This window comes from Mixophyes fleayi, chromosome 1 (genome assembly GCF_038048845.1).
Source record: "Mixophyes fleayi isolate aMixFle1 chromosome 1, aMixFle1.hap1, whole genome shotgun sequence".
NCBI classification, from domain to species: domain Eukaryota; kingdom Metazoa; phylum Chordata; class Amphibia; order Anura; family Limnodynastidae; genus Mixophyes; species Mixophyes fleayi.
The window spans coordinates 319,182,701-319,203,410 of NC_134402.1; the positions used below are offsets into that span (position 1 = coordinate 319,182,701).

General features: G+C 40.1%; 1 protein-coding gene across 1 annotated transcript; it reads left to right on the forward strand.

Moving 5' to 3' along the window:
• Positions 1 to 407: 407 nt before the first annotated feature.
• P2RX2 (purinergic receptor P2X 2) lies at positions 408 to 20,170 on the forward strand. Its single transcript, XM_075210869.1, has 12 exons — positions 408 to 750; positions 1,031 to 1,181; positions 2,190 to 2,261; positions 2,411 to 2,486; positions 2,635 to 2,731; positions 7,426 to 7,506; positions 8,688 to 8,820; positions 11,411 to 11,538; positions 12,421 to 12,511; positions 12,989 to 13,054; positions 15,281 to 15,358; positions 19,973 to 20,170. Exons 1-12 carry the CDS (start codon positions 608 to 610, stop codon positions 20,168 to 20,170), a joined length of 1,314 nt encoding a protein of 437 aa, XP_075066970.1. The 5' UTR covers positions 408 to 607.
• The last annotated feature ends 540 nt before the right edge of the window (positions 20,171 to 20,710 follow it).

Here is a 20,710-nt window from a genome sequence, read left to right on the forward strand (position 1 = left end):
ATCAGGAACTCTAATGACATACCTGTTACTATACAACAAAGTGGGGATCAGCGAGGTGAGAAGGGGAATGCTGGTCGCCAGGTGTGGTATGTGAAAGCATAAATAAAGACATGATCACCAAGTGGAATATTCTCCACCGGAGGATAATACGAGGAACTGTGTGGAAAAATTCAGAAGTTATTCTAGTTTTGTATATTTTAGACATGGTGCTCCAAATTACATAAATCAGTTATCCGAAAATCCCCAAGTTCCACATATGCAGAATAATAGATCCCAAACCCATATATATATATATAGGGTGCATTCTATAAATTGACCACTAGAGAGCACACTGTGTCAGCTGTTAGCTATGATGATTGGACTGTCTCCTTTGCCTCCTCTGTTCTCTGACTTTACCCTCCCCTAAAGCTACCAGATCAGCACTAATTACTTTACATACATCCTCTGGAGAAGCAAGCTGGAAATGCACAGACACCAGCCCATCAGACTTGGATACTGTATTTTATTTTCTCCCAGTGTACAGCAGTAAAGTTTCAGGTATTAAAGCTACCAAGCAGGACTATTGGGACCACGTGCCACTCTGTGCCCGTGGACAGGACACTGGCCCATGACAGGCTGCTGGACCCACTCCCTGACATGGATCGGGCAACTGTGGGAGTACGAGACCCCCAAAGTGATTGTGGTGAAGAATCGTCATCTTGGGACTATCTACCGACTTCTGCAGCTTTTAATCATTGTGTACTTTGCATGGTGAGTGAGTGCATATACTTACATAGGCTAAAAAAGAAAAAATACACTCAGGCCGATAGTGAGAAGGTATTAGGACATGAGCATACTGGATAATTTTAAAGGATATTGTAATATGCATGTCTTTAGAAATTTTATTTTTGGGAATTTTAGTGATTGTTAAGAAGGACTGGAAAGTTTCACACACAAAATTGCATGGTAAGATAAGGCAGATGTTTAATCTATTTGCCACTATGGTGCTGGCGGAATCACTATGTACTGAGCTGTGCTCTTTTATCGACAGGTATGTGTTTGTGATTCAAAAAGGATACCAGGCACAGGAGACTGGTCCAGAGAGTGCTGTCATCACTAAGGTTAAAGGGGTTTCCATGTCCAAAGCCTCCAGGGGAACTAAGAAAATCTGGGATGTCGCTGAGTATGTAAAACCTCCAGAGGTGAGTTGTGATAGCATCGTAATAAGTGTGAGATCTCAAAATTGAATGAGACAATAAGCAGATAATATGAAAGGTGCGAGAAGTGAAATGAAATAAAGAATAAATTAGGTCTGAGGTTTTTATAGAGACAGAAAGAAAATTGTTAGTTTGAAGAGAAATAATTGAAAATGGACAGTAAGGTAGAAGAAATAAAAAGCTATTGAAGTGGAAAGTTATAGGGAGGAATACATGAAACATGGAAAATGAAAGGTTTATAAACAATATAAAATGACCAAGCCACTTTCCGGTGAGAGACAATTGTTATTTACTAGTTTATGTATTGGAGTGGGGGAAATAAAAATGACTAAGCAGATGGTGGAAATGGAAATGTTACAAATGTCTAAGCAAAAAAAGGGTAGAAGTAGCAAATCATATCGGCTTGGTAGTAAATATTAGTTATGAAGATAAATAATAATTCAAGGTAAGTTGAGCAAATTAAGGGTCAAGGTAGTTGTGGAGGTGACGGAAAGAGAATGGCCAGAGAAGTCATGGAGGGAGGAACTGAGTCATAGCTAGGGAAACTATATGAGTGAGGGAAATGGCCAGGAAAGTTGTGGAGATCAGGGAATGTTTCAAGGGTTGGGATATTGTTGAAGGAATGAATAATAACCAAGGAAGCTATTACAGCGAGATTAAATAATGGCCAGTGAATTAATCAATTATGCCACAAAAGTTGTGGAAGGGAGAGAATGAATCATGGTAATGGATGTAGTGAATCAGTGAGGAGCAGGAGCGTTGTGGAAGTGAAAGAATGAATCATGGTAATTCAATTAACGAATCAAGAAATCAAGCAGTAAAAAAATAAAAGAATAATGGCGAGGGAAGTGATTGGAATGGAGTCTTACTTATGGGAAGAAAGAAAAGCAGGTGGTAGCAGAGATGTATGTTGAACAGTCAGAAAGTTGAAGGAGAGAGGAAACAACATTGAAAATCCAGCTTGGTAATATCAATCTCTTCTCTATGTATTAGGGTGGCAGTATCTTCACCATCATAACCAGAACAGAAAACACTAAACTTCAGACTCTGGGTACCTGCCCTGAGGTGAGAGAGCCGTTGTATAATATGGAAACTACTTTGGTAGCCTCTTCTATACAGAAAATGTGACTGCATACATTAATCTCTATAATTCCATAGACTTATTCTCTCTTTATCTCTACATGAAATACTCTTATTTTTCTATTTATATATAGAGTAAGGCTGTAATTGACGCTCGGTGCACCTCTGCTGATGACTGTAAACGTGGAGAGATGCATGTCCTCGGCCATGGTATGTCATACCTTGATCCTTCATTTAAACATGTATTTACATTTATATATCATCTTCAAATGTATTAAAAATATCTAACTGTAAAAGTAGCTTAGAAAATATGAATATTAAAGTGATCTAATCCTTAGCTGCTTTACACATCCCGCAGGAGTACAGACAGGACGCTGCATTCAAGCAACTCGTGGATCGCTGAAAACATGTGAGATCCTTGCATGGTGTCCCTTGGAAGATGACTTTGTGACAAGGTCAGTAACAGGTATATGTTGTAATATGTGTTAAATGGCTAACAGCAGTTAAATAGAAAGACTTTGTGTGATTTTACTGTTTGCAAGCTACATAAAAATGAATTATGATTTATTGTGTGTGCAGTGTCACAAAAAAAACATAGACTATTATGCATGTACGCATCATATGTATCATACTTTACTTTACATGTCTAAAATTGAACTCATTGGGCCTGATTCATTAAGGAAAGTAAGGCAAAAAATTTAGTAAGTTTTCTCGTGGACAAACCATGTTACAATGTAAGGGGTGCAAATCAGTTTTTTATTTTGCACATAAGTTAAATACTGGCTGCTTTTTCATGTATTATTATTATTCATTTTTATTTATAAGGCGCCACAAGGCGTCCGCAGCACCGTACAGGGAAAAACAAATTACAATACAATGGGAGACAGCACAGACAATTTTTTCATGTAGCACACAAATACTTGATAGCTTTATATATACACTGAAATGTAAAGTTAATCTAGGACATGTCCTACCCCAACTATTAAATCTGCCATCACATTATAAATTTACCTCCTCCTCCAATGTAACATGTTTTTGCCAACGTGCAAAGTTACTTCTTCTTTTTTTTTTTGTTTTACTTTCCTTAATGAATCAGGCCCATTGTCTTCCCTTCCTTCAGGATCGTACCCCTCTTCACCTCTCCCTCACTGTTGACCACTATCTTCTCTGTCACCCAAGTCTGCTGCCTGACCGTCAACCTTAACTCGTCCCTTTAATTCACTCCACACATCCAATCGCTTGCCAAGTCCCGTTGATTCCATATTTGTAACATCGCCTTCACCCACACCTTCCCTCCCTGCATCTCCAACCTCATCTTCCTATATTTCTTCTAGCTCACTCTGGTCGACCAATGACTGTAACCTCCCCTCTAGTAACCACAACCCACTTCCACCTCCAGGTTGTCTGCAATGATGCACCTAACCTCTGGAATGCACTCTCTTGTCCAATCAGACTCTTCCCCTGCCTGCAAATGTCCAAATGTTCCATTTTGAACCACCTTTTCATTAAGACCTACCAATTCACTGTCTAACCGCTCCTCTATCCCTCAATTACTGCCCCTTTTCGTGTCACTCTTTCTTGTTCCAAACCCTCTGCACTCCAGCAAATTGCAGCTCTCATGAGCAGAGCCCTCCCTTTTGTGTTACACCTGTATTCTATTGGTTTATATGATGCTTCTCATGCTATATTATGCTTTGCCAATTGAAGCATGTATGTTTGACTATGTTATATGTGTCATCTTATTTGTCTTGTTCACACTCTTTGTTCCATCTACTGTACTGTGCTGCAGACAGGACTGCCATCAGAAACTGTGGGGCCCAGTACTAATTAATCTGTCAGTCCCCCCCTCCATACATGCCTCCTCCCTCTTCGCCGTACATGCCCCCTTACCTCTTCTCTGTACATGCGCCCCCCTGCCTCATCACAGTACATTCCCCCTCTCCCTCATCACTGTGCATGCTTCACCCCACTCCCTCATCACAGTAAATGTTCCGTTCCCAACCTCATCACAATAAATGTAACCCCCCCTATCACAGTAAAGGTTCTCCTCCCCCTATCATAGTAAATGTTCCCCTCTCCCACATCCCATCCCATTACAGTAAATGTCCCCATCACAGTAAATGTTCTCCTCTCCCCCCCATCACAGTAAATGTTTTCCTCTCCCCATCCCGTCCCATTACAATAAAAGTACCTCTCTCCACCCCCCTATAACAGTAAATGTTCCCCTCCCCATAACAGTAAATGTCCCCCTCCCCCATAACAGTAAATGTTTCCCATCCCCCTTAACAGTAAATGTTCCCCTCCCCCATAACTGTAAATGTTTCCCACCCCCCTTAACAGTAAATGTTCCCCTCCCCCATCACAGTAAATGTTCCCCTCTCCCCCCATCCCGTCCTATCACAGTAGATTTTCCCCTCCCCCCATAACAGTAAATGTTCCTCCCCCCATCACAATAAAAGTTCCCCTCTCCACCCCCTATCACAGTAAATGTTTCCCTCCCCCATAAAAGTAAATGTTCCCCTTCCCCTACCCCATCACAGTAAATGTTACCCTCTCCCCCCATCGAGTCCCATTACAGCAAATGTTCCCCCCATCACAGTAAATGTTCTCCTCTCCCCATCACAGTAAATGTTCCGCCCTCCCATCCCGTTCCATTGCAATAAAATTTCCCCTCTCCACCCCTCCATAACAGTTCCCCTCCCCCATAACAGTAAATGTTCCCCTCTCCCCCATCCCGTCCCAATACAGTAAATGTTCCCCTCCCCATCACAATAAATGTTCCCCTCTCCCCATCACAGTAATTGTTCCCCTCTCCCCTCCCATTACAATAAATGTTCGCCTCTCCCCATCACAGTAAATGTTTCCTTATCCCCTCCCCCCATCCCATCATAGTAAATGTTCCCCTCCCCCATAACAATAAATGTTCACCTCCCCCATCACAATAAAAGTTCTCCTCTCCCTTCCCATCACAGTACATTCCCCCATCACAGTAAATGTTCCCCTCTCCCCCAACCCATCACTGTAAAGGTCCCCCTCTCCCCTCCCCTCAATCACAGTAACCCCCACCATCCCATCACAGTAAATGTCCCCCCCTCAATCAAAATAAATGTCCCCCTCTCCCCTTCCCCCAATCCCATCACAGTAAATGTTCCCATCTCCCCCCTTTCCATCGCAGTAAATGTCCCTCCGGCAGTTCAAAGTAAATGTCCCCCTCTCTCCAATCACATCACAGTAAATGCCCCCCTTTCCCCAATGACATCACAGTAAATGTCCCCTTCTCCCCTCCCCCCCCAATCACACCACAGTAAATGTCCCCCCTCTCTCCTCCCCCTCAATCACATCACAGTAAATGTTCCCCTCTATCGCCTCATCCTATCACAGTAACTGTTTCCCTCCCCCCAATCAAGGTAAATGTCCCCTCATTCTCTCCCCCATCCAATCACAATAAATGTTCCCTCCCCATCCCATCTCAGTAAATGTTCCCGCACCCCCAATCAAAATAAATGTCCCCCTCTCCCCCCCCCCCCAATCACATCGCAGTAAATTTCCCCCCTCTCAACTCCCCCTAATCACAGTAAATCTCCCCCTCTCCCCTCCCCCTAATCACATCACAGTAAATGTCCCCCTCTCCCCTCCCCCCAATCACATCACAGTAAATGTCCCCCTCTCCCCTCCCCCTAATCACATCACAGTAAATGTCCCCATCTCCCGTTCTCTAATCACATTACAGTAAATGTTCCCCTCTCCCCTCCCCCTAATCATATCACAGTAAATGTTCCCCTCTACCCCCTCATCCTATCACAGTAAATGTTTCCCCCCCATCAAAGTAAATGTTCCCTTCTTCTCTCCCCCATTCCATCTCAGTAAATGTTCCCCCACCCCCAATCAAAGTAAATGTCCCCCTCTCCCCATCCCCCTAATCACATCACAGTAAATGTCCCCCTCTCCCCTCCCTGTAATCACAGTAAATGCTTTCCTTTCCTATCTCCGCCTCCCCTCTCCTCTACTATCAAATTAATAAACAATTAACTTACCTTCTCCTCCGCGATGCTGCGGCTCTCGGTCACTGATAGACTGGAAGCGCAGTGTGCAGTGATGATGTCAACACACTACGCGCTCCCAACCTATCAGGGACTGGGAGCCGCAGCAATGCAGAGAGAGGCACATTAGGTCAGACTAAGGGAACTGGTCAGTCCAGGGGGCCCAGACAGACAGAGAGGTCTGTCTTGACCTCTCTGTCTGTCTGGGCCCTTCACAGCTGTACCGGCTGTACACCCCAGATGGCGGCCCTGACTGACGATCTCTTGCGGCGCCTTATAAATAAAAGATAATAACATTAACCGTTGTCATCATTCGCAAATTTGTCAGTAACTTTCAATCATGGCAAAAAAGACAAACTTCTACAGCAATAGACAATTCAAGTCTGGTGTTATACATTTCTTTTCTTTTTTTTTTTTATTTTTTTTTTATTTAGCATTGCATTGCCAGTCAGCCAACACAGTCAACTCATAAGGCAGTGCATTTAAATTGTTTTTTTTTTTCTTAAAGGTAATTAAAACTTGAATCAAAGCTCCTTTATCTCTTTCCTCAATTATGTTGCAGTGTTGCCAACACATAAAAATGAACCAGTTGTGTAGTTTATTTTGTCAGTTCTATCTGTATCTTATTTCTTGTCTTAACTCCTGTAATGTGCTGTCTCCTGCACCAAATCAACCCATATTTTTCTACAACTGAAATTGTTACACTATAAATCTGTGACTCAAAGTATGCGCTAAAATCCACTATTTTTCATTGTGGTCATAATGTTGTTATTTCCAGATGGGGTCAGTTTTGGCTGTGAGATATCCACCCCTAACAGGGTAGGTTATAGCAAATATAGTGTCCATGAATTGTCCCATTTGTGCTTTGTTAGATAAGCCAAACATTATTCCACAACGTTTCCTGGTGTTATGTTGTAACCAGCCAAATCCAGGAAAGGCAATGCTTCTGTTCCCCTGAGGACTGTATTATCCTGGAAATGTACAAGATGTCATTTAGTGACTTCTCCATTTTCCTAATCACTCCCTCCCATCCCTACTGCTACTGTTTCCAGTGAATACATTTCTATCTCTTCTCCCTTCATTTGTTTTCATTGTCTCTTGGTTTCTAGTGAATCACTGCAGGAATTCGTCCCAAATTTCACCATCTTAATCAAGAACAACATCCATTTCCCTCAATTTGGATTTTCCAAGTAAGATGATTTAATCAATAGTTCTCAAGCTCTCCTTCTGCAGTATAAAAAGTCATGTCCAAAAATCTTGTACAAATTGAGTGCAGACTATTTAGAGTGCTTTTGCGAGGTGTTTCCAATGCCCTTAATGTATGTCATAAAATTATTTTGTTGCAGAGCTCCGGATAATAAGTTTAGTATTTACTTTAGTGTTACTTTGCTAGAGATGAAGAATAAAATGATGACTGCAAAAATTAGCAATATAATTTAAATTATTAACCACTAGCTGTAAGAGATCTGGAAGAATAGAGTAATTGTACACACCTGCATACTTTCCATTATATGAAAATATCAAACTTCTATATTAGGGCTAATTTGTGACTTGGCAACACACTAGACTTGGAAGCATTAGACTCAAGAAGTATCTCACAGGGCGAATTATATATTAACCTGTGGAAGTCGAATTTCAATTAACTAGTAAATAAGGATCCAAGCTCTTAGTTGTTCTTTCCGCATTCTGTCTCAGTCCCTACTTGCAAATGACTGATCAGAGATTAGAGGGTGAACATTAAGACAAACAGGCAGCCAGTTTATGTAGAAAGTAGCAGTATTGGAGTTCTCTTATATACAGCAGATATTCAGGAAGTAAGAAGTCCAATTAAAGCTAGTTCTGAGTCTGTCTTTGGCTTATAAATAGGGGTATGGCTCTCCAAAAATGGGGTTTTGCTTGGTACAGGTTAATTTTATTAAAACAAAACCCACAAAAATCCATAGGGGTCAATTATGTTTGAAAGGCATAGAGCAGTATAAGATAATTATATTAGCACTTGCAAAGGTACATACTTGTATTATGGGCGTTTCTTGCATTCCCACGCGTAATGACTACAGCAGAGATGTGCATTGGGGTAGCACTAAAATGTAAAAGAAAATTGTGGCTTATATGCTGGAGATATGTGTACATGGCTATAAAGCAATAGGTCGTTTCATGTACATTGATGCCATGAATTTACTTATGTATCAGGCGTAAGGCACAAAAAAGATATATAATTCATACTCTGCCTTCTGATCATAATATGACTTCATGATTTTGGTCATAGTGTAATTGATGCCATTGTCACATATAGAGTTCAATACCAATAACTCCTGTGTTATAAGACTGACTACTTTGTTGTTCAGCTTTTGTCCTATTCTTTCTCTTTTAGGGGTAACATTGAGGGGGACAATGCTCTGAAGAACTGTACTTACCACCCGATCCGATCCCCTTCTTGTCCGATATTCACTATGGGGTTCATTGTGAGAGAGGCTGGTGTCAATTTCACAGAAATAGCGCATAAGGTCAGATTACATTTCAGGAAGTAAATGGCTGGCAGCTGTATGCTAGTAAAAGCACTAATTGGGGTATAGCAATTAAATTATCTTTCAGACCAGAAACTCAGATTATGCCACAATCTCAGGTTTGGTGTATTTGGTGCAAGACTGTAGTTTTCTTCAATGTCATATGTATAATGAAGGGACTAATACCTTGGTTTTTTCATTTTTATAATTGAAATAATAAAAAATAGGAAAGAAAGAAGCTAATCATCCAAATGAGTTCTTATCCATCCATAAAACATAGTCTATATATATTTCACTTTCCACTAGTAGTTTATAGTCTATTGGGGTGGTCTCCTAGAACGAATTATAATACACCAAAAAGACAAGAATAGGGTTCTAGGGGTAAATGTATCATACTCCGGTTTCTTCAACTCACGGGAGTTCGGCAAGATGACAGCTAAAATTTAAAGCGGCGCTGCCTTGTAAAGGGAAACTTGCCTTTACAAGGCAGCGCCGCTTTAAATTTTAGCTGTCATCTCGCCGAACTCCCGCGAGTTGAAGAAACCGGAGTATGTTACATTTACCCCCTAGTGTTGGAGGCACATCATTTTAAACTGCCAGATATAAAACTTCAAATTACTTTTCAAAGTAAATACATTTTGAGTTATTAAAAATTTATTTTATTTCTCAGATTGTTAAAATGTGTCTACAGTATATAGTGTCCTGTGATCTCAAGCGAAATATTAAAATAAAATTGGAATCTGTAGAAACAGAATTGTCTGTGTGCAATAGATTAAAATCAAAGAGGAAAAGGGTCCTCTAAGTGATATTTGGCACTTTCTTTGTAAATTACCTCGTAAGGGTATTATATACAGTGCCTGATTGTGAATCACTCCTAGAATATCTTCTAAATATATATATATTTAGTAGCCAGTGGTAACAATTAAACATGGAGTTGGAGGTCACAGAATTATTTTCTAATATGTCTAACAGATCAAAGTTTATTTATTTTAATGTCTCCTCTAATGTTTAAATTCTCCACGTACATCTGCCAGTGGTCCCCTGACAAAGTTGTACAGCGAAATGTACGTTAGGTGTGTGTATCCTCACAGATGAGTTATGAAATATCTGACACTCTGTTAATTAGCCAGTCACTCCAATAAAATGGTGGTGAGGAAGGGGTGGGTCAGTGAAATAATTATATTGATATTTAGACCAGGGCGGATGGTAAGATTGAAATAACAGGCACAGATAGGAGATCAATGATCACAGGCAGAGACTAGAGATCAGTGGCAGAGTGCACATTGTAGATATAATATACAGGATGCTGCTTGTACCGACCAGAGAATTTCTATATAGATAAGAGCTGATAATGGAAAATACACAGCATATCTCTTTATTAATATACTATACTAGCAAAAATGGATGGTGGTAGCTAGTCCCACATATTAATCCTGCACAGTGGCTAGCGCCGAAATAAATAACGTCAGCTGCACATAATGCAGCACTAACATAATCAAATTTAATGACAGTGTACAAACTACAAAGTGTGTCAAAGCGACATTTAATACATTCAAGTAAAGCATTCTTTCACAGACGAGAGAAGCCTGTGCAATAAGCCAACAGACGAACTGTGTGTAATCTGTGATTAACTCAGTGGGGCATATTCAATTAGCTTTGCGATTACGCTCGGCTGCATGAGTCCCATTACCGCAACATCGCAGATTTCCATGCGCACCCTATAGGGTTGCGAAAGGAAATTCGTGATGTTGCTGTACCGTATTGTCACTTTACACAAGCAGTCGTGCGTAATTGTGGACCACAAAGCTGATTGATTATTCCAAATAAATTACAGAAATACAGGGACAGCAAGCTGCCCATTATGCTCCTGACAGAGGTTTACATTTCACTATCTTTTTTTAATCTTTACATTGTGTTTCTTATTATATAAGATTTTGTGAAGGTTAGGGAAATGAGAGTATTGACATGTGCCCGGTAGAATATATTTATTTGTTTTGTGCAAGTGGGAATATAGTGGAGGTTGAAGGACAAACGGGCACAACATAAGACGCCTAGAGATGTTTACATCAAGGCCTGTGTGCATGTCTGAGTGCTGGTCTGCCACAGTTCCAATGTTTAATTTCATATAAATAGATCTTGGGCTCCAATGAAATGGATTGCCCTGTGAAGTTGATGTGTAGCAGCATTTCAGATGGCCAAAGATCGACATGTAATGTTTGAACTACAAACCACATGCACAAACTCCCTTTAACACCGCAAATAGACTTACTGTAACCACAGATTTACTGTAACACTCTGCAAGATGTGATTATATGATTGTAGGGATCAATGAAGTAGAGTATCCATAAAGACCTTACTAACAGGGCTAAAAGAGTGACAACAGAAAAGGATAAAAGGGCAGTGGAGTTTGTGTCAAAATAGAGGATTTCGGAGATATGTTTACTTTACATTAGTGTAATTATGGCTTGTGGTTTACAGACAGGAACTATTGGATGGCTTAACATGTCATTTTCCACTCTCAAGAAGAAAGTATTGTTGCAAACCTCTATAAAGAGTGATAGACAGTTACTTTGTATGTTTATGATTGCAGGGAGGAATCATCGGGGTGATTATTAACTGGAATTGTAACTTGGATTTACACCCCTCAAAGTGTCGTCCGCAGTATTCCTTTCGACGCCTCGACCTACAGAATGATGTGTCCACTGGCTACAATTATAGGTCAGTGCTTGGGATGTTATTGTAACAACACATATTCATTAGTGAGAAAATAATGATTTCTATAAGTGTTTATGCAGTCTGTCTTGTATTTCTCTGGAAATAGAGAGCTTTATCTCACTTGAGACATTAATTACTGTATAACTGAGGCACTTGTGTGAGAAGGGCAGGAACATCCTTGTATGAGAAGGAAAGAAAAAAAGCACCTGAGATGCATTGATAACTTTCTGATAGAAGTTGCCATATTACCATTCTTTGTATGCAGAGGTTAATTTCTGATATGAAATACAACTGGCTCTCCCCATAAATATTCACCAATCAAACCTGAATTTCAGTGGACATTTAAGCATATTTGGAATCTGGAATCTGGTGCCAGGTTTAAAGTCCACTGTGACAATCACCTGTTTGGATGGATTTTATCACTTGCCTCAGTAAATGTGGCATTAGCATACGTTCTTCTCCTTTACAATAAAGAGGGGAACATTTTAAATAATATTGCATTAAGACATCTCCTAATTGTCAACATTCTAATCATGGGAGATTAGAATTTCCACCTTCTGATAACTTTAGTTTACTGGCTTCCAAATGCTCTCTTATCATTACTTACTAATTATAATGCTTTTCTTCCTAGCTCCTTTCTGTGTTTTTTAGCCATGTTTTCTTATCATAAGGCCGATTTGTTTATTTCTGTTGCTCAAAGATATGACACAAAGCTTCTCTGGATATGGTTGTATTCAGTGCAGAGATAACGATAACGCAATGCATTTAGTAAAAGTTATGTACAGTAATTACATATAGCTAAAAAAATATAGAGATGCACGATTTGTCTAAATTATGTCTTCCTCCTTTTCTCTTACCTTATTGCCATTTCTGCACGCAACACAGGTTTGCCAAGTATTACAACAAGAACGGTACAGAGGCACGGACGCTAATTAAAGTATATGGGATCCGTATTGATGTCATTGTGCATGGACAGGTAACTATATCCACATTTAGTACATGTAAAGGCAGGACCAGCTTTACATAATTGGAGCCTGTAAAGTTTTGGTGCCATAAGAACCACTCTATTCACAATCCACATTTAGTTTACATAAAATATTATGTAGTCTCACAGGTCCTGTCTTGGATCAGAAGATATCAAAACTATTGCATACCTTTAATGCCTTATGATAAATCTGGCCTTGTGTTTAGGTGACACGGGGATAGGCAATAATACTAATTTATGTTATTGGACCAATTGAGTCTAAATAATCATTAAGGCCAATTTATACTGCCTTTTAAGATATCACATGGAGATAAGACTTAAAAGGAAATCTTCTGCTTGTAAACATATAGTTGATGAGATACCTTTTTCCAACCAAGTGATACGTACATTTATCATGCCAAATATATGTCAGTGGGATTCTTTTGTTCATTTTAAGCAAGGGAGACATAACTCTATTTTATCACGCAGGCTGGAAAGTTCAGTCTTATTCCCACCATCATTAACCTGGCCACAGCCCTGACATCGATTGGCGTTGTAAGTATGCACAATTTTTTTTTTTAATTCTATTAATAGTTTAATTTACTGAATATATGTTAATGAATAGTTGAGTGATACAAAATATCTGTTTAGATTTCTATATAGTTTCATTGGGACACCTGTCATAGCTTTAAATTAAAGCATGATAATTGGACCACAGTCACTATTACATTTGCATTACACATTTCTATAAAAAAAAACCACTGTGTTTTATTGTTTTTAATCATCAATCATTTTACATGAATTTTTGTTGGATTTTTTTTAACCCTTTTTCATGGAGTTTTACAATACATTGGACAGGTTGTATCCCATAATTGCAAGTTTTCCTCCACTAGTTATTTAAGGTTTGAGAAATGTCTATTCTAGTGGACATTGTTCCACCTTCTTGCTCTTTGTGCTATTTGACTGCATGTTGTTATTGAGTGCAGGTGATATTTCCATACAGCAGAGGTCATTGTGAGCCGACAATAACTGTTAATAGCATTTACCTGCTTTATACCCGCTAGTTGGTTTGGGCTGAGTAATATCCACGGCTTCATGTGCTTTATCTAACGACCTGGAGGCCACTGTGGGTGCACACTTTAAGGCAATGACATACCATCTAACAACTACTAACAAATAACAGACACATTATAGTTATTAACAGCATGCATGCTGTTAAAGAATTTGACTAACAAGGTTCTTTCAGGATTAATTAAGCTTTATCCGGTGGAACATATTGAACTTTTTATACGTTGGACGAGCTAAGTTCGAACAAATGGCATTTCTAATGTGTCTGTCTGGATGTGGCTATTAACAAAAGTATTGCGATTCAAGGAAACACTTGAAACAGTGTTGCATGGTTTATAAATATACTATGAATATATAGTGATTTTATTAATGACCTTATATGAATTATTATCAGTTTTATTTTATATGAATGTTGTTTTTAAATAGAATTGCTTAACAGTGTTTTTTCAGGTTTGATATATTCAATTGTATGTGTTTGCTGAGCTGCATGCATCTGATTGGTTGATTAGAGCTGGTGTTTTAATGTTGAATGAAAAAAAGTGGTACCAGCGCCAGTAGCAGCATGGCAATGACTCAGGTTGGGCTGGTGAATATACAATAGCCCCAGATGAAAACAGCCCTGTTTCTCCCTGATTTACCCCAACATCCATGCCCGTGGGTGTTGGGGTAAGAAACAGTTAAAATAGAGAAATCAGCATTTTCTTCCTGTTGTTCTACTGGTCCCAGCAAGCCCTGGCCACCCTACACTGCTTGGGTATACTGGCCCTCATAGGACTACAAACACCAGCTCTGGCATCTAGTGCCCACTGGGCCCTGTTGTGTGCCAGTTTAAACAATAATGGTAAACAAAAACATTCACGCCGTGAACAAATATTTTATTAAAATAAGCACCCCCTCTTTTTCCAATGTATTACACACCTAAATCCATGGTTGGGGTCCTCTTTGTTCTTACAGCTTTTAATTCTGGCTTGCCCATAATAAACCTACTGATGAGGCTCTGCTCTAATTGGTCAGAGTGTGAGCCCAATTGGAAATGGAAAAAGAGGGAGTGTTTCTTTTTTAAAATATCACAAGTGTTTTTATTTAACAGTATATTTTTCCTGGTGCCAGTGCATGCTGACGCTTTTAATTCTTCAAGCACCACCATTCTCTGGCAGCCACGGGAGGGCTGGTAAATTTTAGCCCCGGGGGCAAGACTCGACTCAGCAGCCTGTTAGGAACCTTCTAAAGGAAAAAAAATGCAGGTGGCCCAGTGACCAGTGACCAAGCCCAAGGTAGCCCACTATGGGATTGGGCCGGGGGGCAGGTGTCCCCCAGCCCAGTCTGCCCCTGCTGGCAGCCATAGGTATGCTGCCACTTGTAGTTTTACAAGCACCAGCATTCCCAAGCAGTTTCTGGCTGCTGTGGCTCGCTGTGAATTTCTCTATTTTAACTATTTATTGCCCCAAAACCCAGCAGGCATGGGTTTTGGGAGGAGCCTTAGTCAATTTCAGCACAGGACTGTTTTTTACTCCTCCATGTATTATATTCCTCTTATTGTAAAGACCTTCATTTCATAACAGTAACACTTTCTCATAGTAATTGAAATGATGTATATTATTGTATAAGTCTATGCTATTGGGTCATTGACCATCCATATTATTTTTTACTGCTACTGTATCTCCCTAAGTGAATCTGCACAGTGATCCTTGGTCTTTCACTTGTTACACTTAGGGTTCTGTATTCTGTGACTGGATACTGCTGACATTCATGAATAAAGATCACATGTACAGCATCCGGAAATATGATAAGGTAAAAAAGATTTGCTTATATCTATCTCTATTCTGCTGACTTCCCACATGCCATATTCAAATTTATTACCCCATATACTTTCCTAACAAATACCACACGTATGTTTACAAGGGGTAACATATGTATGCATTCCATCAAAGGCAAGAAATATGGGGCACAAATGTAAAGAAGTGTAAAGTATAAAATCTGTGTGCTTTTGTTTTGTGGATATATATGATACCTACGTACAGTGTTTTATACCTATGCTATACTTATATCAAAATCCACTGTATAATTTGAAAAAAAGCAATGGTGCATGCTACCCTTGTACTCTCTTTGATGGCATCTGCCCTGAGACAGGGGAGGGGGTTGCTTCCAAGTACCCAAACACAACAGGGGAGGGAGGCCCTTGTCTCGTATGCCCAGCACTTGTTTCGCTGTTGGGAGGAAAATACAAGGAGGACAGTTCCGCAGGGGGAGCGCACTACCGGAAATGTTCTATGCCTGGCTATTCTTATGAAATTCTGGTCCACCACGGCAAATCTTTGGTCCCGACTAACTCCAGGTGAGTTGTTTCACTCGCTGAGGTCTTCCAATGCCCACGTCTGCCAACCACTACCTGCAAACCAAGTTCAATCTACCTATCTAATGTGTCCCAATCCTAACTGAAACAATGTTAAATTAGGGGTGACCTACTCACGTACTTCAAAGGTATGGGATACAGGCCAATGATGCTGGGGTCTAGTGGCCTGGGGCTGGCGTTAGCCTAGTGGGCTGGCTGGGGCCTAGTGGCCTGGGTGGACTAAGCCTGAGGGCTAGGAGGCTAGTCATAGCATGCCCGTGGCTAATGGGGATTGGGTGTGGAGAACTGGAGAAATTGAGTGATGATTAGGACTGGTAACTAGCTGAACTCTTGTTGTGAGACTGACACATTAGGAAGGCTGGGGCACACAAACTGACAGACACCACTTACCTGGTCCTGCTGCATCACTGAGGGTCCTGCTGTTTCTTTCCCACATGATCAGACTGATCAGACCTCCTACTCTCCTTTCTTCTCTGTGTCTCTGGACTTCTTTGTCCTCTTCTTCTGTTCTTCTTTGTTTTCTTTCTTTGTTGCAGTCTTCAATTTACCACCCAGAGCGGCGGTACATATAGTTGCTCACAGGGGACATGGTTATGCCCAGATACCGCTGAATAGCATCACCCACAAGCTGCCGACGGACCGGATTGTGTCCACCCCTAGCGTCGCTGGTCCTGGCTCTTACAGTTTGACAAACCAGTATGAAGTGTAAAGTCTTGTTGTATGAAGGAGAGAATTCCACAGGGTGGGTGTAGCCTAAAAATCCCTGTAACTGGGAATTGCAGCAAGCAATTAGTGTAGATGAGAGAAGCAGATGTTAGTCTACCTGCAGTAGAAGGAGAACTAGGTGCTAAAGTCCTAGGGAATGCAGCATTTGGAGTGGTCAGCAGTGTCAAATGCAGCAGAGAGATACAGGAGATCTAGAAGAGTCCACAAACTGATGAGCCAATAGCTCTAAAATCCAGCAAAAGAAGGAACAAAGACCCCTAAATTAATTTTTTTTTCTCTGGTACTCTACAACCGTTTCTGAAAAGAATTAAGAAGATGTACGAATTAGTGGTTTGAAGATTAAATTTGCTACATTGTGATCATCAAATAACAGACTGTCCGTTTGGGTTGTGAATGCCTTTTTTCTCTTATTTGTCTATACTTTAGCGCCATTGGCTCATCAGATTGTGGGCTTGATAGAATATTTTGGATCTTTTGTGGATGAAACTCTTGTATTGAGCAGGCTGCAATTGTTTTTGAGAGTGCATTTGACTTAGTCTCTTTTATTGATTTTAGAAGATACTGTCATTTATATTTAGCAGCGATGAAGTGATGAGATCATTGAGAACCTTAGTCAGTGCAGTCTCTGTGGAGTGTTGAAAGCAAAAGCCTGAATTGAAGAGGGTCCAATAGGTTGTGTGAAGGAAAAAAAACATGGAAGGCAAGGCACTCCAAAAGCTTGGTGGGGCATTGAAATACACAGGTAGAAGGTAGTATAGTGGGAGGAGTATATACCTTATTTTGATGTGAAGAGAAGATGCCAGAGGGTGCAGGAAAGGAATTGAGCAGATCACTGGTTGGGTAGAGGATACCATTTCATGCCAGAACTTTTGAAAAGAAATTGCTTTTTTTTTTTTTTTAACTATTTATTTTGAGAAATAGCAATCATGTACAGATAAGATTCAACAAATAATACATTTGCAGGAATAGAAACAATAACAGAGAACAGTACATATCATGGGTAACTGTCAATGAAGCTGAAAATATTTGAGTAGCAAATGTCCAAAACAGCCAGAGGCTGTCAATAAACAGACAGGCAAATATATAATTGTTATCCAGAATACACAAGAAACTATAACATTTTACAACAATATAATGTGGGAGGGTGAAGGGGGGTAAGAAGGGGGGGGTGGGTACTGGTCGCCACCGAGAATGAAGGAAAAAGAAAGCACACTTCCCTTTATCCACACAATTCCTTATCCTCATCTTGTCCTTCTTAAGAAGAGAAACAAATAATTAAAGACAAAAATAGAAATAGATAAATAAAAGAGGGGCAATAAAGATATCAAAGGAAATTATTACTTAGATTCTCTGAGGAGGGAGACCTCGTCAAAGAAATTGCTTTTTAGTGTCCAATGATGATGCTGACAATAAACTGAAGACACTTGGCCAAGAGCTGTTTGGGATTTGGCTAAGATGTGGTACTGGCAGGTCAGGATGATAATTTAGAATTTAGTGAGATAAGTTGTTCCAGAGTGGTGTAAAGTTGTTGAATATAATCAAGGTTTCTGCAGGTATGAGGATATTTGGTAGAGTTTGAAAGCAGAGGGGTTAAAGTGGTGAAGGAGATTTGCAGGTGATTAGGTGGTGGTCTGATAGAGAAAAAGGAGAGGTAAAGTAAGAAGAAACTAATTAAAGGCTGAACAAAACAAGTTCAATGCAGTGAGCCTCATCATAAGCAGAAGAGTCAGTCCACTGAGAGAGGAAGTTAGACACAAGGAGAATGTGGATAATTAATGGAGACATTGAAATAATTTAAGATGCTGGTGGGGATCTCTGAGGATAAGAAATGAAGTACCCAAGCAGACACATGTTTTGGAATTGTGTGGTTCAGGGAGACGATAGATCACAGCAAGATGCAGAGAGAATGGGTGAAACATCTGCATAGCATGTAATTTAATAGATAGGGATGCAAGTAATTTTGTAATTTAGTATAAATATGAATGTGCAACGTGGGGAAAGAAGGATTCCGACTCCGCCACCTTGTCTGCTTCCAGGCCTGGAGGTGTGGTGAGGTGGAGACCACCTTGTTGAAGGCCTGCAGGTGAGGCACTGCCTAATTATGTCAGCTACTTTATTGTTATTGGCAGATGGTTGAGGTTGTTTGATGAGAAGAGATCATGGGTGGTCATTAGTGTGTGAGTATGTAGACAATAGGGCACATTTAAAGGGTTTTGATAGGAGACGAGTGATATGTTTTGAGGTTTTGCTGGATTTCTATAGTGTGCCATCAGAATTATATATATCAGAGTTGTGGTGGGACATGAATGTGTGATGTATCACACACTACTAGAAGCAGGTGGAGAGTGATGTATAAAATATGATCTTTAACTATTAAAGGCCTTATTTTGTGGCAACAGGTTGAGGATATTACAGTTAAGGAATGTATATAGGAAAGAAGTTCATGAGAGTTAATCAGAGGGGAGTGGAGTAGTGAGGGGTTAATATGGATAAAGGGTGTGAGGATGGAGTGGGGCTACAAGATGTTCTAGTTCTAAGGATAATGCCATAGAGGATAGATAGCAAACTAATTTGTTAAACATTGTGGGATTTTAGAAAAAGTAGCAAGTGACTAAAGCAAGTAAACTATGGAAATAGAGAAAGAGAAAAACCATCAAGTTGCATTGTTAAGGGCAGTGAGAGTTGAAATGCAGTTTCTGGATGCATGTAGCAGATGAAGATTGTTTCAGGTTGTCTTCAGATGTTGTTCACTGTTTTTTTATCCGATTATGCTTAGAAGAAATAAGACAACACTTGGTATATCCCATATAATATATGGTACCAGCTAAATGGCAATATAAATGCCTATATATGTATACAAAACAAAGCAGAGTTGTTGTCAGTGCTTGTCCTGCATATCTGTGTATATCTAGCAAAATGATACATGAGGTATTAGTTCATATTTTGATCATAATATTTAAGCCTGCATCCCAGCATCAAGGGCACCTCGTTGTATGCAGGCCCTACACTGACCTATATGCTTCAAACACCATTAAAATGCAGTTAATATCAGATGCACTCACCTCCCAGGTATAGGGGCTTACGTCTAGCAAGGGCTGGCTTGTGAGCCACACCCAAATAAGCCTTAAATAGCCCTATTTAAGGCCGTTTTAAGCAATTTATACATTTCTGTTTGTTTTTTTTTCTTTTAATGTGGACTCATATTGAAAGAGTGTTACATTATGTGTATCATGCAAAGTATTTGTATCATACAATATTGAAAGAGTGTTGCATTATTTGTAAGATACAAAGTGTTTCCCTGGTTACAACATTTCACTTTTTTAAAGGTCTGGAAATTGGAGGATACAAATACTGCGACAGTTACCACAGTCAGCTCCCCACAAGATTCCCCTGCTACCTCCGAATCACTCTGCGCCACTCATGATCCTCAATACAAAGACTGTAACTTAAGAGCCATGAGCGTCACACAAGAAGGACTGCAGCAGGCTTGGAGTGAGGGCACAGCTCCCCCTACGGGAAGCTGACATTTATACTGTACATGGGAGACATTTACAGGAGACTCAGGAAAACATATTAATATTGGAAAGAGATTACTTGTTAAATTGGATGGAACAAGAGGCGTTTGAAGGCTCTGGAGGAGCAGAGAGGGTTACTGAAGAAGAGAAAAAGGAAGCTGTGCTAGAGATGGAGGACTGGAAATAATTGGCATGTAATATGGAAGTACAAACTTCTGGGGGACTGAATATGAAGAAAGAGCAGACTGATCCTTAATAACCGATGGCCACTCTAGCTCTCCCTTTTGTTAATGTTTGGATTATGTACAACATTCTGTTCTGACTCTACACCCACAATCTCTGATTTCATTGCTTTTTTATCTTGCCGTTATTCCTCTGTTATCATTTTTGCCACACCTTCAACTCTCCTACACCTTAGGAAGATGTATTAATAGCAGAAAGAGAGAGGGGGTGATGTCACTGCTTAAGTCATGGGTGAGACTATACCTGAAGTACCTTGTTCAGTTTTGGAGACCATATGTCCAGATGAGTAGAAATAAGAGATTATGC